Source organism: Anomalospiza imberbis, chromosome 6, assembly GCF_031753505.1.
Source record: "Anomalospiza imberbis isolate Cuckoo-Finch-1a 21T00152 chromosome 6, ASM3175350v1, whole genome shotgun sequence".
In the NCBI taxonomy this organism is placed as follows: domain Eukaryota; kingdom Metazoa; phylum Chordata; class Aves; order Passeriformes; family Viduidae; genus Anomalospiza; species Anomalospiza imberbis.
In genome coordinates, this window is record NC_089686.1 from 46,653,869 (window position 1) to 46,672,706 (window position 18,838).

At 41.5% G+C, this 18,838-nt stretch overlaps 1 protein-coding gene across 8 annotated transcripts in view; it reads right to left on the minus strand.

The window, feature by feature from the left end:
- Positions 1-18,838, minus strand: part of MOB2 (MOB kinase activator 2) — a 108,091-nt gene that overhangs the window by 25,740 nt on the left and 63,513 nt on the right. Inside the window, exon 1 of one of the 8 annotated variants that reach the window (XM_068193921.1) lies at positions 16,216-16,295. The exons of 6 other annotated variants lie outside the window; for them this stretch is intronic. In XM_068193921.1, the coding sequence (XP_068050022.1) occupies positions 16,216-16,256 (41 nt within the window). In that variant the 5' untranslated portion in view covers positions 16,257-16,295. Of the gene's footprint in view, positions 1-2,572; positions 2,753-16,215; positions 16,296-18,838 lie in introns of those variants that run through there. One more of the 8 variants, XM_068193920.1, reaches the window with a different exon arrangement.

The following is an 18,838-nucleotide window of genomic DNA, read 5'->3' on the forward strand; positions in this document are numbered from 1 at the left end:
CACAAGCAGGAGAGAGATGGGAGTGGAGGCTGTTTAGAGTGAACACAGGCATTCTATCCCTTGTCCATTGTGAATTTCTGTAATTCTTTGGCAGGAAACTGCGACCATGACAGTTCCCTGTTAGGCCTGAGAAAAGGGCTTAAAATGTAGCAGGGGCTGCTCATAACACCGGGCTCTGCACAAGCAAGATATCCTCCAATCTCATCACCAAGCCACTGGCAATGGCCTGATCAACAGAAGAAAAATTACTCCATACAGAGTTTAGCATTGTATAGACTGCAGAAAACTCCATCAGCAGTTCCAGGTGGCCAAGCTTAGAAGTGGTATTTGACATGTTTCCTCTGAAAGAGATGGCAAGATATTACAGACATTTGGGATACATCTCATTTAACTTCTTATGACTACAACTTAAGTATTACCACGTGAGGTGGTCACTCTGTCATTGCAGGCATTGCACCTCTGCATTCAGGACATTTAAGGTCCCTGTTCTTTTCTACCAACAATAAGGTGGACGACGCTCAGCTGTGAGTGCCTCCGTTCAGAGAAATCCCATCCCAGCTGTCACCAACAAGCCACCATTTTTGGCCTAAATGAGGTCCCATGTGGTTCCTTCTTCCACCATCACTGACTGGGCTCACACTTTCTGAAGCACTAATATCCCATTTTTGCAATAAGGAAACTTTGATTGGATGTAATATTTACCTGGCTCCTCACCAGTGCCTCTGCTTTCACATTGCCTGAGCTCTTTACAGAATAGGATGAGTTTCTATTTTACAGAACAAAGCAAGATGATGTAAAACATGTTAGGTCAGATAAGGCATCTGAAGCAGAAAAGGAGAAATAAAAGAACCAGTATGGCATCTAAAGAAAGTTTCTGTGATTTCACATTTCTCCCTAACTACTAGCCAAAGGAGATAACCCAGAACAAAAAGACACATTAAAGGAACATTTAACTACAAAACAGTAATCACTCCCATCTAGTAACAGCTCAACAAAATATTAATTCATGAGTCCAAAACATTTCATGTGTTAAAATATTTTCCTGCTTTCACAATAGTTTTATAGTATACATCAAAAATGAATCTCAGAAGAAAAACAAAATTATGCACAATTTCTGCATGTACTCCAGTAAGAGGAGAAAGACTGAGGTTAATGTTCCATTTTTTAAAAAGCATGCACTGAACAAATTAAAAATATGTTTCACTTCTAAGTCACAGGAACTTACCTATAGTATAAAATAAACAGCCATAGATACTTAACAAAAGGTTTGGCAATTCTTCCCTACAGAGGCACCCATCTATTTACATCTGGGAGTGCTGCCAATAGAACAGCTACCAAAAACTTCAAAAGGTTCACATCATGAATAGAAAGTCGCTGGCCAATGGATTTTATGATATGACCAGCTGTGTAACTGCATATTGAATTATAGACACACTGCCCCCAAAAATGCAAAGAAGGGACGTTAAACTTGCTTAAAAGCTAAAAGAGAAAACTCAATTCTTTAAATTAATGTTTTCTACGGGAAAATATTTTTAACAGGAAAAAAAAAAAAAAAAAAAAAAAAAAAAAAAAAAAAAAAACCAAAACAACTGCACTACGGGACTTTTTAAAGAGCAAATCTAAGCAGCTGTTCCCACCACGGCTGCTCCAAGCTCAGGAACTCCTCTAGCTGAAGTCCCGGGCACAGCTCAGCCTGGGACTGAGCTCTGCTGGCTTTGTGAGCAGAACATTCTGCTTTAAGAAATGGCTCCCTTCAACTCGCTTGGGGAGAGGCATGAGTCAACAGAGGAAGAGAGGGATAATGTTTCTGTTGACAAACATTTAACAATTGGCAACAGACAGTAGGAAACGGGGACGAACGAAAGCTTGCCAAATAAAGTTATGCTGGAGGAACAAGGCTCCTTTTTGGAGCAGCACTGCAACTCTCCAGATTCCAGAAAAATATCTGAATACAACCTAAATAAAAAAGCTGCAGTTGTTAAAGAATGAAGCTCCTAATCCTAATATTTGTGGTGACGTTTTTCCCTACCAAACAGAACGGGTCAGAACTCCTCCGAATCAAATTACTGCATACCCTTTGCCAAAGAGTCTGGTTTTGGTCTCAGTAGTCATCCACGTCTCAGTGTTCACACAAGCCCTTCTGAGCTGCATGAGCAATTTTTCCCCCTCATCTTACAACGTTTCTGTAGAAAACTTGCCAAAGCATATGCAGCATCTTGGTCAGACTCCTTATTCAGGCAAGCCAGGACCTTCACTGTCTGATTACGTCCTGGAAACTCAGTTCTCATGAAAGCGCAAACACAACCCGACTGCCGTATTAAGGGTGAACAAACGTTCCTCTCCAAGCGCTTACTGCTGTTCCAACTTCCAGCCGCCCGATCGCTACACAGGACCCGGAGGGAGCCAAAAGCTGCCTCCCTCCTTCCTCCAGAGAGGAGCGGGGCTCAGGAAGGAGCGCCCGTCGCCCCGGCCGGAGTTTTCACTCCAGCTCCAGCACCCTCCTCTCCCGGGATGCCCCGTGGGCAGCCGCCCTGCCCGCCCGGCGCCACGGCCACCGCCGGACCGCCCTTACCGCAGCACTTTGCCCACCGCCTGCAGGACCATCTTGCAGCTTAATCCGGGCTTGGGACTCTGGGCGAGCACGGGCCGTTCACCGGGGAGGCTGCAGTGATCCCCCACCATGGTACGGCGGTGCGGAGCGGCGACCGCAGCTCGCTCGGCCCGCGCTCGCCGCCGCCGTCCCGGCCGCCCGCCCCCGCCGGCCCGGCCCGGCCCGGCCCGGCCCGGCCCGGCCCCGCCAATGGCGCTGGGGGCGGGCGGTGCCGCGGCTCCTCCGCCCGCCCCGCCCGCCCCGCCCGGCCCCGGCCCCGGCCCCGGCCCCGGCCCCGGCAGGGCCCGGCACCGCCCCCGCGCCCCTCGGCGCTGCGGCCGCACGGGGAGAGCGGGGCGGCCGCGTTACACAACCCCGGGCAGTGCCGGCACCGGAGAGCGCGGCTGCCCGGCACCGGCACCGGCACCCACAATACAATCCTCCGCCCCTTTTTTTGGCAGCCGGACAATAAGCAAGGAAAAGTAGGACGGTGCCTGACGGAGCAGGACACAGGGCAAACGTTCTGCTTTGCTGTCTGCACTACGTCCCCCGTCTGTAATGGGGCCAGGCTGGACTCCCGGAGAGAAACGGGAATAGCGATGCCTGTTGTAAGGTTTTGCACTGCTCTCAGTGCTCTGTTGACACGCAAGGACATGTGCTACCAGAGCTACAGACAGTCGTACCTAGCGCACTGCAGCCCAGCAATGACACCGAGACCTTTATTAGAGACACTTAAACAGAGGAAGGGTGAAGAAGAAGGCTATAAACTGCAAGAGATGACTTGCCATTGTGACCAGAGTTAAGAGCAAAGCACTGGGTAATGGTCCTCGGACGATGAGTGATTAAGCAGTGTCTCCAAACACAAGGTCCATTGTGACCCACGTTCACTTTTGCCTCGGTAAACCCTTGGCCATGCGTTTTCCTAACAGACCTTAGAAATGTCTGTCCGACTGCTTAGCCGTGCCTTGTAAACACCAGTCCACATCCCTTTTGGACAGGCAGCTGTGCCCACAGGTTGCAGATGTAGCATTTACAGCCAGATCACAACAAAAAATGTGACAGGTGTGGCATGATGTGACCTAGAACAGAAAGTCTTGAGGACATTACTTATTCTGACACCATGAAGCCTGGCCCTTGACATCTCAGAGGAAACAGTGGGTTTGCCATTTTATGTACACCTGCAAGACTGGCTGCAATCGGAAGGGGCAATTCCCCATTCAGGGTATAGCCAAGTGTTCCAGAGTGCCTACTGAACAGGCATCTTCTGTAAACAGAAGGCAAACAGGCTTGTTGAATTCAGCTTAGCACAAACAGTGACTCTGCTGCTGCCACCAACCTGGCATCACCTGGTCAAAGCAGGCTGGAATGTGGCTGCTGTTTGCACAAACCCCAGAAACCGCAGCCCCATGATGCAACCTGAAGGAAAAACGTGCTGCTGCTCAGTGCCAAAGCATCTACCCAGGCAGGGGTGTTTGTCAGCTATGCACTTTTAGTTCCATGTCCAAGTTAGGCCTCCTCACCCTTGTGAAGCAGGAGGTATTTTGATTCCCACTGTACAAGCAATCCACTTAAGATGGAGTTTTAATGACTTCACTGATAGCACACAGGAAGCCTGCAGCTGAACACAGCTCAGTTTTCTACACTGAATCCTGGCACTTCATACAGGAGATAATCCAACCTGTGAAAAATCTGATGCTCTGTCAACCTTTTCCCCAAGAGCAACTTGGGACAGTACCATTACAAAGCAAGAGTCCTGGCAAATGGAGGAGGGGCACCTGCCATAAGGGCAGCTGCCCTTGCTTTGTCCAGTAGTGAAACCTGCACAGAGTTAGTTTAGTTTTTTAAAGAACCACCTTAAAAACAACAAGCCTGTGATATAAAGCAGCTTAAGATTTAATAAAAGTCTGTCTATCCAAAGTAAATTAAAGAAAAAATCCAGGGGTAAAACCAAAATAAATACAGCTCTGTGGTATTACAGTTGTATTAGGAAAGTTAGCCTCTCCGTGACTCCAAGTGCAAAACAGTTGCTCTTCAGAGATAGAGGTTCAGTGATCTCACACAGGTTAGGAACTGATCCTCTTCTGGTAAAACCAAAATATTGACTGAAACAAAACTTTCAAACCTGATCCCTTTTTACTTTGGTGCAAATGAATGGCTTATTTCTCTCTTCTGCTAGCTTCCACATCAACCCAACATTTTTCTTTCCCTTTCCTCAACCACATGTCTCTGTGGCACCTATCAGTTTTCCTCTATTCAAGCAGTATTCTCTGTTTTGTTCAACTACATGCTACGGTTTACCTGTAATACAGATTTTATGCAAGTTGTGGGAAAACCCAGCATCTCTAAGTCAATATTAAATGCTTCAAAATAATAAAAATCACATTATTATAGCAAGCACAACTTAGGCATACACACTTTATTTATATGGCACCAACATAAATAATTTAAACCACGTGTGCAATACAGATTCTTACAACTTTGACAAGATGTAGAACACACATGCAGACACAAATGGGTTTATTTGAGAGCTGCTTCATCCAGAAAGAAGAGTACTCCATCTACAAAGAGTGTTTATTTGAACACAGCTGCTGGTCTGATCTCCACCTGTGCATATTCAGAAGGATGCATATCTACACTTCCGTAAGGGTGTGTCTACAGCCATCTGAATTCCTGCCTATTTACATTCATCAGAAGCCTCTTTTTCACTTGCTTCCTCAACATCCTCTGCAAGTAACAACTGTTGCACCTTAGCCCAAGTGTGCTTCAGCATCAGCGAACTGCTTCTAGCAAGTGCCTTACCCACCAGACAGGCAGCGTTGTGTATTGAAGTCATCAGTAAACCTTAAGAGGAATACCTGTGAATGGACCTACAAACAGCTTCACCACTTTTATTGGCTCTACAGACCCATCAGCAAAACACTGAGATCACCAGAGGCACAGAGGAAGAGCACAGCAGGGCACTGGGAAGAGGGGAGCCCCATTTCTCCTCACTTACACATGACTACATGTGCTAGCAGCACACTGATGGAAAACTTTCTACACTGATCCCAACTACCAAGCCAAGGAATAATATTTACAAATTTTATGAATAATGTTTTGTATTTATAATGTTGTTATAAGCAGCAGTTAACCATTATATACTTATTTGCCCCCTTTACCATTCCATAAAAAGTACATGTAAAGCAGCCACCACAGGGATGTATTCTGGTACTTGGAGGCTGGCAAAGAAAGAGAGTTGTATTCAACCAGACAAACAAACAACGTCATGGGAGAAAAGAAAAAAAAAAGAAAGGTACAATTCAGCATTTATATGCATAGAAATGAAGCCTTGTAACATCAGACTGCAAAGTCCTGTTTTAAATTAAGCTTAAGTTTATTGTGTGTCCCTGCCTGATATATAACATTTCAATTTTGCAAGCTCATTAGCCCTTTTGTTTGACTTTAGTGTGCCCTGATACCACCTAGCCAAGTACCCTTTCCAGTTACCTCACAGGGTACTCCCAGGTGTCTGGAACCACGGAAAATCCGCAATGAGAACATTTTATCCTTCAGCTTGCCTCTAAGCTGTATTTATATGAGATTACATTTGCTCTCCATTTTGTCATCCTCACACAGCAGCAGATGGCACGAGCAGCTCTGCTCAGTATCAGCACTACAGGCATGGATTTTGGACAGAAGACAAGTTGTCTCAGTCTCAGAAAGCAGTTTGGAGTGGTCAGAGTGAAGGGGGGAATATATTTTAAAGGTATGTGTTCTGCTCCACTCTTGAGATAATAGCAGGAGCAATAGGTCTTCCTGGCCACACACAGTGCAGAAAGTTTGTGCATAAAAGACTGAGCTTAAAAGCATCACATTTGTAAGTGACAAGGTGCCTACATTTGCTGCTTTACTGAAAACTCTGAAAATAATGACAAGTCAGTGTATATCCTGCAACCATCTTTGCTTCATCAATACTATGGGCTGTTTTTTCTACAGCAGGCAGAGAGAAAAAAAATGGTACACCACATTGTCACCTCATCCATAACAAGAGAAACAATCAATCATTTGCAGCAAGAAAAGCAAATCAGCTCAAAATATCAGTAAAGGTCCATTGGGAACGCAAAAAAAAAAATAAACTAAGGCTTTTTGGAAGGGATGTACAAAATGAGAAGAAGCAAGGGTTCATCAAATACCACTTTACTTAGTAAAAAAAAAAAAAAAAAACATAAAGAGCAAAGGAAAAGGAAAGAGTGCTGCTGTATGTACCGAACAGAGAAATCGTGATCTCAAAGGTATTGTATTTCTGACAAGTGTGTAGGTGCACCTATTGTTCCAAAATCCCAAATGTCAAGTTAAGCCAGGTTCAGCAAGTGTGTATAGATGAGAGATGAAGAACATGAATGTGTTGAAGGAAGCAGCAATAAAAGCAGCTCAACAAGAGATACTCAACTCCTCCAGCACTGAACTAATACCTGAGCATTATAAATAAAGGATGAGATGATCACACTCAGGCTCCACATGAAGAAGTAATCTGAAATAGAGCAGAGTTCATTTTTATCACCTGCATTTCAGCCAGTCCTCCCTAGTCAGCCCACCTAAAATGACAGAAGCCCTCTGAAAACACACACTGAAAGGACACTTGTTTCCTGTGCAGCTGTTCAGGCAAGTTTGTGGCAAGTAGATTCTGAATCAAAGAATTGCCATGGAGTTGGAGCGAAACATCAGAATCAGACATCAGTTTGTAGAAACCCTGAAAACATAGCACTATATACAAAAATAATTTCTCTTCTTAGAAGTTATTCTGAATCTTAGGCAAGTTCTAATTTTACTTTATTCTGCTTAAAACTTCCCCTGGTTTCAACTGCAAATGTTCTTTGCTTTATGTCCTAAGTTGTTGTACACCATCCTATAGCAACCTGTTTCAGTGAGGATGAAGCAGCCCCCAAACAGTTCCTTTCCTACAGAGCTCATTCCAGTGGAGTAAAAAACCACCATGGCACAGCCTCAGGAGGGAGAGGGTTTCCCTCGCCCCAGTTTGCAAAACAATATACTTGGCACTGCTATGTACAGGAACAATAAACTTGAAAATATTTGCAAATAAAGAGCTCAAATCCATCACCCTCATAAACTGCCTTCCATAGAGACAAAGTGTGCTTAGCAAAAGCCTAGTAATAGCTCCAGGTGACACTGAGGCTGGAGTGACACGAAAAATCTGTGTCAGCAAGGGTGAAATCCCTTTTGTTCTTCCAGTGGGGAAAATGGTGAGAAGAAAACACAAATGACTGAAGGCGTGACAGTGAAGCTAATGCATTTATCATTTTGAGTGCCCAAAAATGTCTTTCAACACATACATCTCACCAAGCAAGTCAAAGGAAGAAACCTGATTAAGCAGAATACTTGCTGATGGGCTGCGCGGGTGCTCACAGCACACTGTAAGGATTGAGATGTTGAATTTCTACCACTGCAGCTGCTGTTAGTTCCTTCCCAGAGATAATACAACTGACAATTTCATCTCACATTTTACCATTCCTTTTTTTTTTCTTGCCCTAATTTTAAAGTTTAGCTAGGCTGCACTCCAGGGAAGCATTAATGCAATATGCATTTGATACAGAAAAGCTAAAATGAAAGACTCCTGTTCTTTCTTTTCCTCCCCCAAATACACTGGACCTCAAGCTTCATATAAAGAGGTAAAACTTCTAAAACTTGGCTAAGAAGTTCTCCCCAGGGATTGTTTAACATATTCAGAACTACTTGTTACATATATACAGAACTCTCCCTGTAAGTTTTACAACACAACTACTGTTTCTACAGACTTGGGTAAATATGGCATGGAAAATTAAATCCTAATTGCAAATTGGCACAAAACTCTGGGCTAAGGAGTCAAAGGTGTAATCAGCACAGGAAAGGAGGGTATCTGTGGCAGCAGTGTTATTGGTCAGGACTCTATCTATGCTTGGGTGGGAAAGGCACAGAAGGAAAAAGGGGAGATGCTGGGAGTGCACTTGCTGAGTTTTCCCAGACAGATGGAGAGACACAAAGGAAAGAAAAGTTTCCCTCCTTTTTGGTGCTAAGAATGGCTTCATTTCAGTACAGTAAACGATTTTATCTGGTAATGCCACATTTAGATGACAGCACAAGGAAAAAAACAATTCATGAAATAAGCATGAAATTTATTCTGTGAGATTTTTCCCCAGGCATGCATTACAAAATATAACACACAGAGCTTACATTATGTAATGAGAAACTATCTGTTGTATTTCTTGGCATTTACAGAATAACTCCTTAGCTACTACTTCTGAAGAGCAGGACCACAAAATCCAGACGTCACAAAATTAACTTGCTTCACGCCCAGACTAGTGCAAATTTGCATTCCACACTCAACTCAACTCAACACAGAGATGCTTCATCCAAGCTAATTTGATTTCTTAATACTGCTCAGACCCAGCACAGATTTAGCCATATAAACAATGTCACAAAGTTCCTAACCTACAGCCTGAACAGTTCAAATGTATTATCCTGGTGAAGAAGTTTCCAGCCAGCGCTCAGCAAAGGCGAGAGTACAAGCAGTGTTTGTGCTGGGGCAGCTCAGCCCGGGAGGGGCCACTTCCCAGTAAAACCTGTTTGGTCAGCGTGTGCTGGACATGGACACTGGGTCCACACACACACCAAAGCTTTGGCACAGCTCGAGTCACGCCGCTGCTGTTTCAAAACAGTTGTGGAAGTAAAAGCGTGAAGATCTTGCCTCTGAGGAATCCTCAAACCTCACATACTGCTAAGGATTTCAAGCCACTTGGAAACATTAACAATTCTTATTCAGCATGTTAAATGAGAGACGTGCAAATTTACTGGGAAAAAAAACCTCTGACGTTTTATAGGACAATTCCTGACACTTGGCTATAGTAAAAGTCTTGTACACAAGAACCCATAACACCCTCACAGCAGGGTCTTGGCTTGCTTGCAAGAGAGCTCTGCTGCATGTGGGACATAAATACTTGTGCAGCTATGGCCACACAAAACTGCATAGCATGGGTATTCCTAAAACTTCTTACACAAATACAGCCAGTTTTCATGCTCTGATTTTTTGAAGAAGAAAATGACTTCAGAGCTATTCACTTACCCATTTGATTTGAATACTTTGATGGTATAGAACTTCCAGCATTTTACAAAACCCAACATGATCATATATGGTCTTGAGACCAGCCCTCTCCTACAAATTCTGGACAGATTTGGACAAAGAGTGGCAGAATAATACAATATAAGGTTAAGGCTACCATACATATTTTTTCAGGCTCTGCACTAATATATTCTGGAAGTGCACTAGCCTAGTTTAATGAGGAGCTGGTAGAATAAAAAAAGCTTGGGTACACGGGATTGTTGGGTTGTATAATGTTTCATTGTTTCTAACTAACATTTCTTCAAAAGCAAGCTAAGACACTGAGGGAAATAATGGCAGTAGTGACAAACACACAAACCACCCAAAAACACACAAAAAACACACAAAAAACACACAAACCACCCAAAAGGGGGAAATTTATGGAAAACATAATTTCTTTATACAAAGATAATACAAACCCGAAGTACTTGAATTATCTCAAACCATCACAAGATTCCATTTTAGGCTCAGAATATTTGAGAGCTATTTTTTTAAAAACTCCTGGAAGCCTATGGAGGTCATGAAAGGGTCTCCTTATAACAGATTTGCCTTCCAAACTTCAGCTAAATTATCACTCTACATGACACAAGTATTCTTATTACTGTGACAGGCTTGCACTGCTGAAACACATAAAATAAAGGAAATTAACCCAACTCTCATATGATTAAGGAAGAAGTTAGAATATGCAGTGGAATAGCCCTGAGTTTAAGCCAATCATGGAGAGATGTGGGTTTAAATTAACACCATTAAACACAAGTCTGTCATTGAGCAACACTGGTGTATAGGAGGTTTTTCTGATGCTGTCCTGCTTTAAACTTCCATTTTGCCTAGAATTTGTTCTATGGCTACATTTACACCTTTTCCCCCATAGTCCATTACAACACTTGAATGGATGTTTATTTACTAGGAAACAAAAGCACTGGCTGACAGAAAAGCTTTGCTGTTCTGGTTAGACAAGATTGCCATTTGTCATGTTTAAGTAATGCAGTAAGAAAAAAAGCCTTGCCTGCTCTCAGACAAAAGAAAGTCACACTTAAGGTACTGGACAGAAACTGAGGAAAGGATACTACTGTGTCTACCAATACAATTCTGTATGAACTTTGCCAAGTCTCTTCCCCACTTCCACAGCCAAAACCAAAGAAATTACTATAATCTACATTTTGCATTTCTTGCTTGGCATACTTTTCCTAAACTACTTGCTTTCAGGACTTTGTCAATATTAATATGTACTGAGACTACAGGATCAATGGGTAATTATGTCAAACTACAGTAATTCCTACTTAGCTACTGAGAAATTCCATTAATGTGAACATAGCAAAGACATCTTTTGCAAATGCTTGATGAAAATTGCTTCATGACTGGGAAGAGGCACAGAAGCTGCAGTGTTACTGCAAGGATGTACAGGCAGGTAAGGGATATATAGATATAGATATAGTTATAAATTATACCTAAATTCAGTGATAACATAGTACTTAAAGTATTTTCACATTTTTGTAGGCTCTCACTGGGGAGGGGAAAGCAAACACTAGGAGATGGATTAACCCTGCATCTTGAGCTACCTCTACACTTTGAAGGAACATTATGTGCATCAAGGAAATGTGCTCCAATACACAGTAAGTGAACCTTTCCCTTTCAACGTTCTGCTCTAAAAATTGTTTGAAACTGGGGAAAATACACACTGTTCTACTATGCAAATAGCAACTTCCCTGTATAATTATAGTGCATTTTGCTGAGAATTGCATCATGACTAGAATACTACCCAAGAGGGCAAACATGTAACCACTATTCTTAGTTTGTTAGAAAATTTTTCCCATATTACATAAACACGTACACACCCGGTCTTGGGCAGCACCATCAATCTTTTCATTGTCTTAAGTAAAGGAACAGCTATTTTTCATTACAGTAGCTTTATTTTTATTAATGTTATGAAACAGATATTAAATTTTCTCCTTCAGTTTTCTTCATTGTTATTCTTCCCTTGTCTTTACCACAGTTGCCTAAACTTTCTGTACTGGCATGCTGATTAAAAAAAATTCTTAAAACTTCAGTAAAAGAATTAACTTCTAGATGTGTATTGAACAGAAGAAAAGTGTCAAGGATTCTCCTGATGTTTTGTTAAAATAAATGTGTGCACAGCTGACAAAAGCATAAACAGGATGTATTAACAGGTTCTCACACACTAACCAGAAGCAGCAAAACTAAAACATAGCCAATTATTGAAAATATCATCAGAACTTCGCAAGCTCCTCCAATGTTGACCAGAAGTATGAACCATGCAAAATTCCTCTGAACAGATGCAGCCTTATAGAATTTTAATTCTAGACATATCTCTGACAAAGAGTCTGCCAGTTCAGGGTAACCACACCCGAGCAAGTCACGTTAAAAGAAGAGACACAACAGCTAAGAATTAAGGAGCTCAAAAGCTAACACTGGTATACTGAGTCCATACTCAAGCATCTGATATGTCAGAATTCAGTTTTTTGTTTCTTGGCCAGAAGGGTACTAAAATACAGAATATATTCTGCTCCCAAATGTTCCTCTACAGGCTTAGTGTTAAAACAAAAAGGGCATGGTATTCTAACTAACTCTACAAGGTAAAATAAATCCCTTACTTTCTTCCCAATACATGTTCCATTTTTATACAAAGAACAAATGGTCAACGAAATGAAAATTTTGAAAATAACTCCTTTATCATAACACAATATACTTGTTGCTTTTAATGACACAACATTCAAGACATTGCTACTGCTGTTTCTGAATGTAGTAAAATATTTTATTCCACAAATTAGGCTTTGCTTTGCTTGCATAAGCAAGTTGTTCATGTGTATTTGGAACTTAACCAGAGTGATTCTTAGTGATTCTTGTATGGTGATTCTTGTATGAGGGATCTTGTTTCTCGTCTTTTCCTATGAACAAATTCATAATGAAAATGATAAAAACCCACCTAGCTGAAGTCAGTATTCATATCCATCACAATGTGGGTTCATATCAAAACGCAGAACAGACAGAAGTCATATCACTGAGAAGTCACATCCTGCTGCCAAGCCAGGCAGGGACAGACACCCACTGCCCTGTAACCCCAGGCCTCTCCACAGCCCATCAGATCCTTTTGGTGTGCCTGATGGAAGAGGGAAGGTCTAGGGCAGGAAAGGTCTAGTGTTAAAGAAGATGTTTACTTCACACCCCAAAGAAAAGGGACGAGTAACTATGCTTCACTGTCCAAGGATTCAGAGTCCTTTGGAAAACAAGCCTCCTCAGAGAAAACTTTATCTTTTAAACAACCAGTTAGAGAGGGAATGATACAGCATGGATTCAGCTGGTAGCAACAAGCAGGTAATGTACCACTCCTCTGATCTTTCACCTCACCTGGCTACTGCTTTGTCTTCACCAGTAATGGTTTGTTGTGGGACAGCAGTTTTCAAGACAAGACAAAATGTGCAGGACTTAGCTTAAAATTCATAGAGAGACAAGATGTGTCAGGTATAGTCAGCATTGCATGCCCCTTCTTGTGGTTGAGTTGATCTGTTTTAACCTTGTAGATAAAATCCAAAGTTGTGTCCCCACTATGGTTTTTACAGCTTACATATTCTAATTATTTCACAATGAAAATACACATTTTTTTGATTGAAGAAGGTATTTTGCCTACATCAATACAGCAAGGTAGCAAAGAGCTGCTACTGCAGACACGGCACTTCTGAGGAAACCTGTGCTCTGCACACATTTTAAAGTCACCTCTCACCCATGCCTCTGAGCTGTCCAAGTAAAACAAGCTATACTGGTAAAATAAACACATTTTGCCAATAAGTGCACTTGACTTTGTTCCAGTGCAGGTGTACGCTCAAAAACCTTCTTCATACCCCAACCAACAACGCCAGAAGACATTTGGAGCAGTGACAAGTCTTACACGGGTAACGCCCAACTTTTCCACCCAGTGATTCACACGTTTCCTCCAGTGGCATGCCAGGCTCCTACACCACAGCACCTACCCAGTGCTTCCCTGAAAAGCCTGATTTACTGGGATTGCACAAATCAAAGGTACTGCACGTGCAGGGGATGATGCAGCCGCCTACCTGCTGCTCAGGAGCCCACGGAAGACGGCAGCCAAGGCAGGGTGGCTGCCCCATGTCCAGAGGTTCTTTCCAGGGGCCCTTGGGCAATTAGGTCCAGGCCACACTGAGCTCCCACACCCGGGGATGCTCGGGTACACTTCATGCCAGCACACCACAGCGACCAGAGTGGTTCTGGGGTCAGAACCAGCCTTCAGTTCTTGTCTGCCTCCCATCCAGTTACCCAAAGCTTCATTAGCCTAAAGCATACCTCCCAGAAAGGCATCTGGCTTCAACTTTTATAGCTGACAAGGAAGAAAAATCAGTTATTTTTGCAGTAATTTGTTTCAATGGCTGATCACAACCACTGTTAAGCCACATATCCTTTGAATATTTAAAACCTCCTTATTTTAACATCCATATTTCCAATTATGATTGCCATCCTTTCTCTGTTACAGCTTTCTTCTCCCTTTCTTTAAATTTCATTAGTTAGATATTATATTCACCTCTTGATCTTCTGAGTAATTTTTTTAATATCTCCTTATGCCTCATTATTAGAAAGTTTTTTTCCCAGTCTTTAAATACTGCAGGTCTTTTCCACCTTTCTAATTTAGAAGGTATTGAAGTGCCTACTCAAAACAGTGAAAGCATAACTGCTCAAAAGATCTGGAGCTCTCCTAAAATCTTAATAGGGATGAACAAGCACACAAAATTTCATCTGGATCTCCATTCCCCAAAAAATTAAATAACCTGCTGCAAGTTTTAATTGTTTTATGTTTCTAACATTTAGAAGTTAAGAGAATATTCACATCTCAAGTCAACAGAAAGTATAGTACTTCTCATTATTTCATCAAGGAAAGAAAAAGCTATTAAATCATCCATTTATTTACATTATCCTGAGAGAAGAGTTATAAATATAACTCCTGTTTTATAAATATTTAATCAGCTTAGTAACAATTAGAATAATTTCATCACATATGGGTTATGCTACCTTTGATTAAAAACCTCAAAGAGAAAAGAAAATACTGTTTCTCTTTAAATCCCTTTTTTCCCCTTTCTCACTCACAACCATAGAGATGGAAGCCACAGCACAGTCATTCAAAATCAGGTTTTAAGAAATAAATGGAGAGCACACAGCAAAAATGTTATATCCTCCCTTCCACATAAAATTACCACTGGCTGCTTCCTCTGTAATCCTTGAATACCCTTGAGCAAAGAGCAGTTCTTGATTTGAGCCAAATTATCTGACCCAAGGGACCGTGTTGAGAACATGATACAGCCTAAAACTTGGATGAGTTGTGTCTTATCATCTGCTAATGTGACCATTAGCGTGGAAAGCCACTCAGCTCCACTTTACTGCCCACTGTCTCCACCACCTTCCCTATTCTTCCTTTCTTACACCCAGAAAGGGAAAATGCCTTCTCCCATCCCATACCAGAACATACTTAGAGAGCAGCTGTGAGAGAACCCAAGTAAGTCGTGCCCCCTGATTCCTTCAATATTGTCCCTTGTCTCACTTTAAAAAATGCTACTTTAACATATAGAACTCAGGAAAGATAACCAATCACATCTGAACTTGCTGAAAAACATGACCCACCCTCACCCTCCCCATAAACACACTCCATATACTCAAGATCATTGAGGTACTTGATGGATGAGAAACCCAAGGCTTATGCAAGTCAGAACTTGCAGACATTTCCAAACTTCAACATGTTACACCTCTACTAAAAGTGAAAGCTGCAGTTTACCCTCTCCAGGGCTTCATTTACTGCCTCATTTCTAATTCCAGACAATCAGTTTCCAGCAAAACTTGAAAGCCCGTGCTCTCTCACCATGCAACAAAGGAAGCCAGATTTTCCTCCTGTACTGCAGACATGTGCTTTTGTACAACAACTTCTGTTAGCAGATTGTTGCTTAAGAGAAACAGACTGGCAGTGAGAAACAGCTCAGCAGCTTGGCATTTGTTCTACTTGTGTAACCCTTCACAAACAGCCTTGCATTTCCATGAAGGCAACAAACAACTTCTCTGTACACATACAAATATTAAATAATCCAGAAGCTGCAATGCTGTTCAAAAATTGGCGGAATGGATACAGAGAAACAAAACCTGATTCACATTCTCATGCCTTAAGACCTAGGAGTGAAACTGAGTGAAATCCTTGCCAAGAATTCTGCAAACATGTAGTGCCCAGCATGGGCAACTACATCAGTTCAAATAAATGAGAGTGATAAGACCATACACAGAGCAAAAGCACACTGTCCCAAGGTGCCAGGACATGGTGTTAAGTACTGCTGTTGGAAGAAGTCAGAAGTGCTCCAGAACACAGGAAAACACTTGGAGAAATAGAAGGCTGGGACTTGAGAATGGAGAGGTGCAATCCAAGCGGAGCTGTTCAGCGCACACTCGTGTCAGAGAACAATGAGAAAACACGGCGGTTGTGGCTCACCATGGTTGATGATTACCAAAAACCAACAATCTCCTCACCATCTTGCGGTTTTCTGATCACCCTTTGAAGGGTCACTCTAAGCAGTAAAAACAAAGAAAATCAAGCCTGAGCATTAAGTCTGAAACTTGAAAGGTATAAAAATCTGAAGAATGTATTTGGGACAACTAGGGAATTACATTCCTACATATGAGATGAAGCATAGTCTGAAACACTTTGTAAGTATTTTTTAATCCTCAGAGAGCTGTCTATTTTGAAATTGCATTGCCATATCCCAGTATGCACTTACAGGGGAGCAGACAAATTACAATTAGTTTTCAAGAACATGACAATAAAAATATTTAACCTGTATTATAACATAGTTTGTAACACAAACTGCCTCATCATTATACTTACTCATGCTATAGAACAGATTTACTATTTATATTTATGAGATTTACTAAGATATTTACTACTGATAAACTATTCTGTGCACACAGAAGTGGAAATTCATACTTTTTATTTCCTATTCAGAGTGCCATGGTAGCAAAGTTGAAAACTTATTATTCTATCCAGATTTTCAATACATGTAGAATATAAAAAGCTCAATTTATTTATTCAGTCCACTAATTTCTCCAAAACACGAAAAGACATTCTCCCTCCCACCAAATGTTCTTCGGAACTTCTATAGTCAGTGCACGTGCTGATGGCCCGAGCAAACTTACACACAACGTAACTCCTTTCCAGAGCAAAACAAAAATGGGAACCGATGATTCCAAAACCACATTCTGAAAAACCCAAACCCTTACTTTTCTTGAACCATTTTTAGGAGAGCTCATTCATAGGACTTCTCTAATACATAGTGACACACTACTATTTGCCCTTTATCTGACCATTGTGACTCCATCTGTTGATCAAATACTGCATCAGTGACTGCACAATTCTCCACCAGAGAGCAAAATTAGGGGTTTTTTTTACTTCAAAGGAGAGCATCAAGAAGAGATGTGAACTCTCACGTGGATGAAATTGGCTTCATGAAAATAAAATTTATTTTTGTAAACATCATAGCAGTGGATTTGACTTTAAACACAGCAGCCTCAATTTGTATTATCTTAAACTAAAATGCTGAAATAGGAATAATGTTCAGAATTTAAGGTGGGCAAAGGCTGAGGCTACTCTTGTTGACAGAATATGGGACAGAATTGGCATAGCTGTTAAAATCTAAACTAATTGACTTGGTTTTAGAGAAACATGACTGCCACACCTACAGATATCCCTTCAAGTCTTCTCCGAGAGAAGAATCATTCTGTTGCTATCCTGTACATTTTTACTGTCCTTACAAATTTATTAGGATTGCAGTTGGAGAGGGCTACAGCTACTTTCTATATGGCTTAGGCACATGTTCCTGCTCTGTCACTGCTCCTTGTAAAACTTACCCTCAAACTTAATAGCCTGTGACAAAAATTAATCCATAAAACTGAAAACAAGGGATTTGGGAAAAGAGCCTGAAAGAAAAGGGGGAAAATAATGACAATTTTTCTAAGTTTCAAAGCCTGGGTTGAAGTGGCCTAATAAAAACCACACATCCAGCTCTTTCTGTCACCTCTTAGCTGGTTTCTGTCTGATACAAGTGTGCAAGTAGATCCTGATGGGATGGGCGGTGGAAGAAGGGGCTGTTTCCCCAGGGCCCAGCCAAGGGGCTCTCGGGAGGCTGCCAGCTGCCGTGGGCATGCAGTCACTGCCTGGCTTTTGTTTTTCAGAACAGGGAGAAAACACATTTTCCCCCTCCCTTGTCTGGGAAACAGGAAACACATTCTTATAAAGACTCTCCCACATACAGACTGGGCAGGAAAAAGGTGGAGTTTGGCAACATTAAGATTTGTTCTTCAAATGCAGACCAGTAATTATTGTAAGGTAAGCGACAGGATGGCTGAGCTTACTAATGTTTACTCACCCTGGTGCTGCTGTTTTCAAATGTATTTATATTTTATGCAGACTTATCCATAAATGTAAAAATCAGTTATTTTTACCTGAGTTTTTTTACCTGAGACCCCTGCACTGACTCTATTTACCTTTACATAAATGCAACAAATGTAAATAAATGGTTTTTTCAATAACTGTACAAGTTAATTTGTTCTTATGAGCCCTATAAAGTGGCTAGACATTTTTATCCATGTTTTACAAAGTATGCTGTTTCAAGGGGAGAATACAGCTCTCCAGAGCACAGGAAAGTTCTACACCTTCACTTCAGAAACCATAAATCAGTAGTAATATTGTCTTTAGCTCAGGGAGGGGAAAAAAATCATTAGGACAGAAATGTGTGTGGGTTTTCTAGGAAGGTCACTCACTTGTTAATAAATCTGTGTGTTTGAAAGGACAGATCTTGTTGATCAAATGTCCATCAAGAACACATATTAAAAGTAAGTAACAGAAAAAGAATTTGTATGAACAGAAAGAAAGTTCTCCACTAGAAAAAAAAACCCACCAAGATGTTGGTTTGACACTATTTGTTATGAGCTACCCAAGAAAAAAAAGTCCTAAAATAATCTGATTGCATCACATACTAAGTTTGAGATGTTACTCACCTTCGCAGGAAGCACCTAACATCCAGACTGCTCAGTATTACAGTGCTAATCTGGATGGGAAT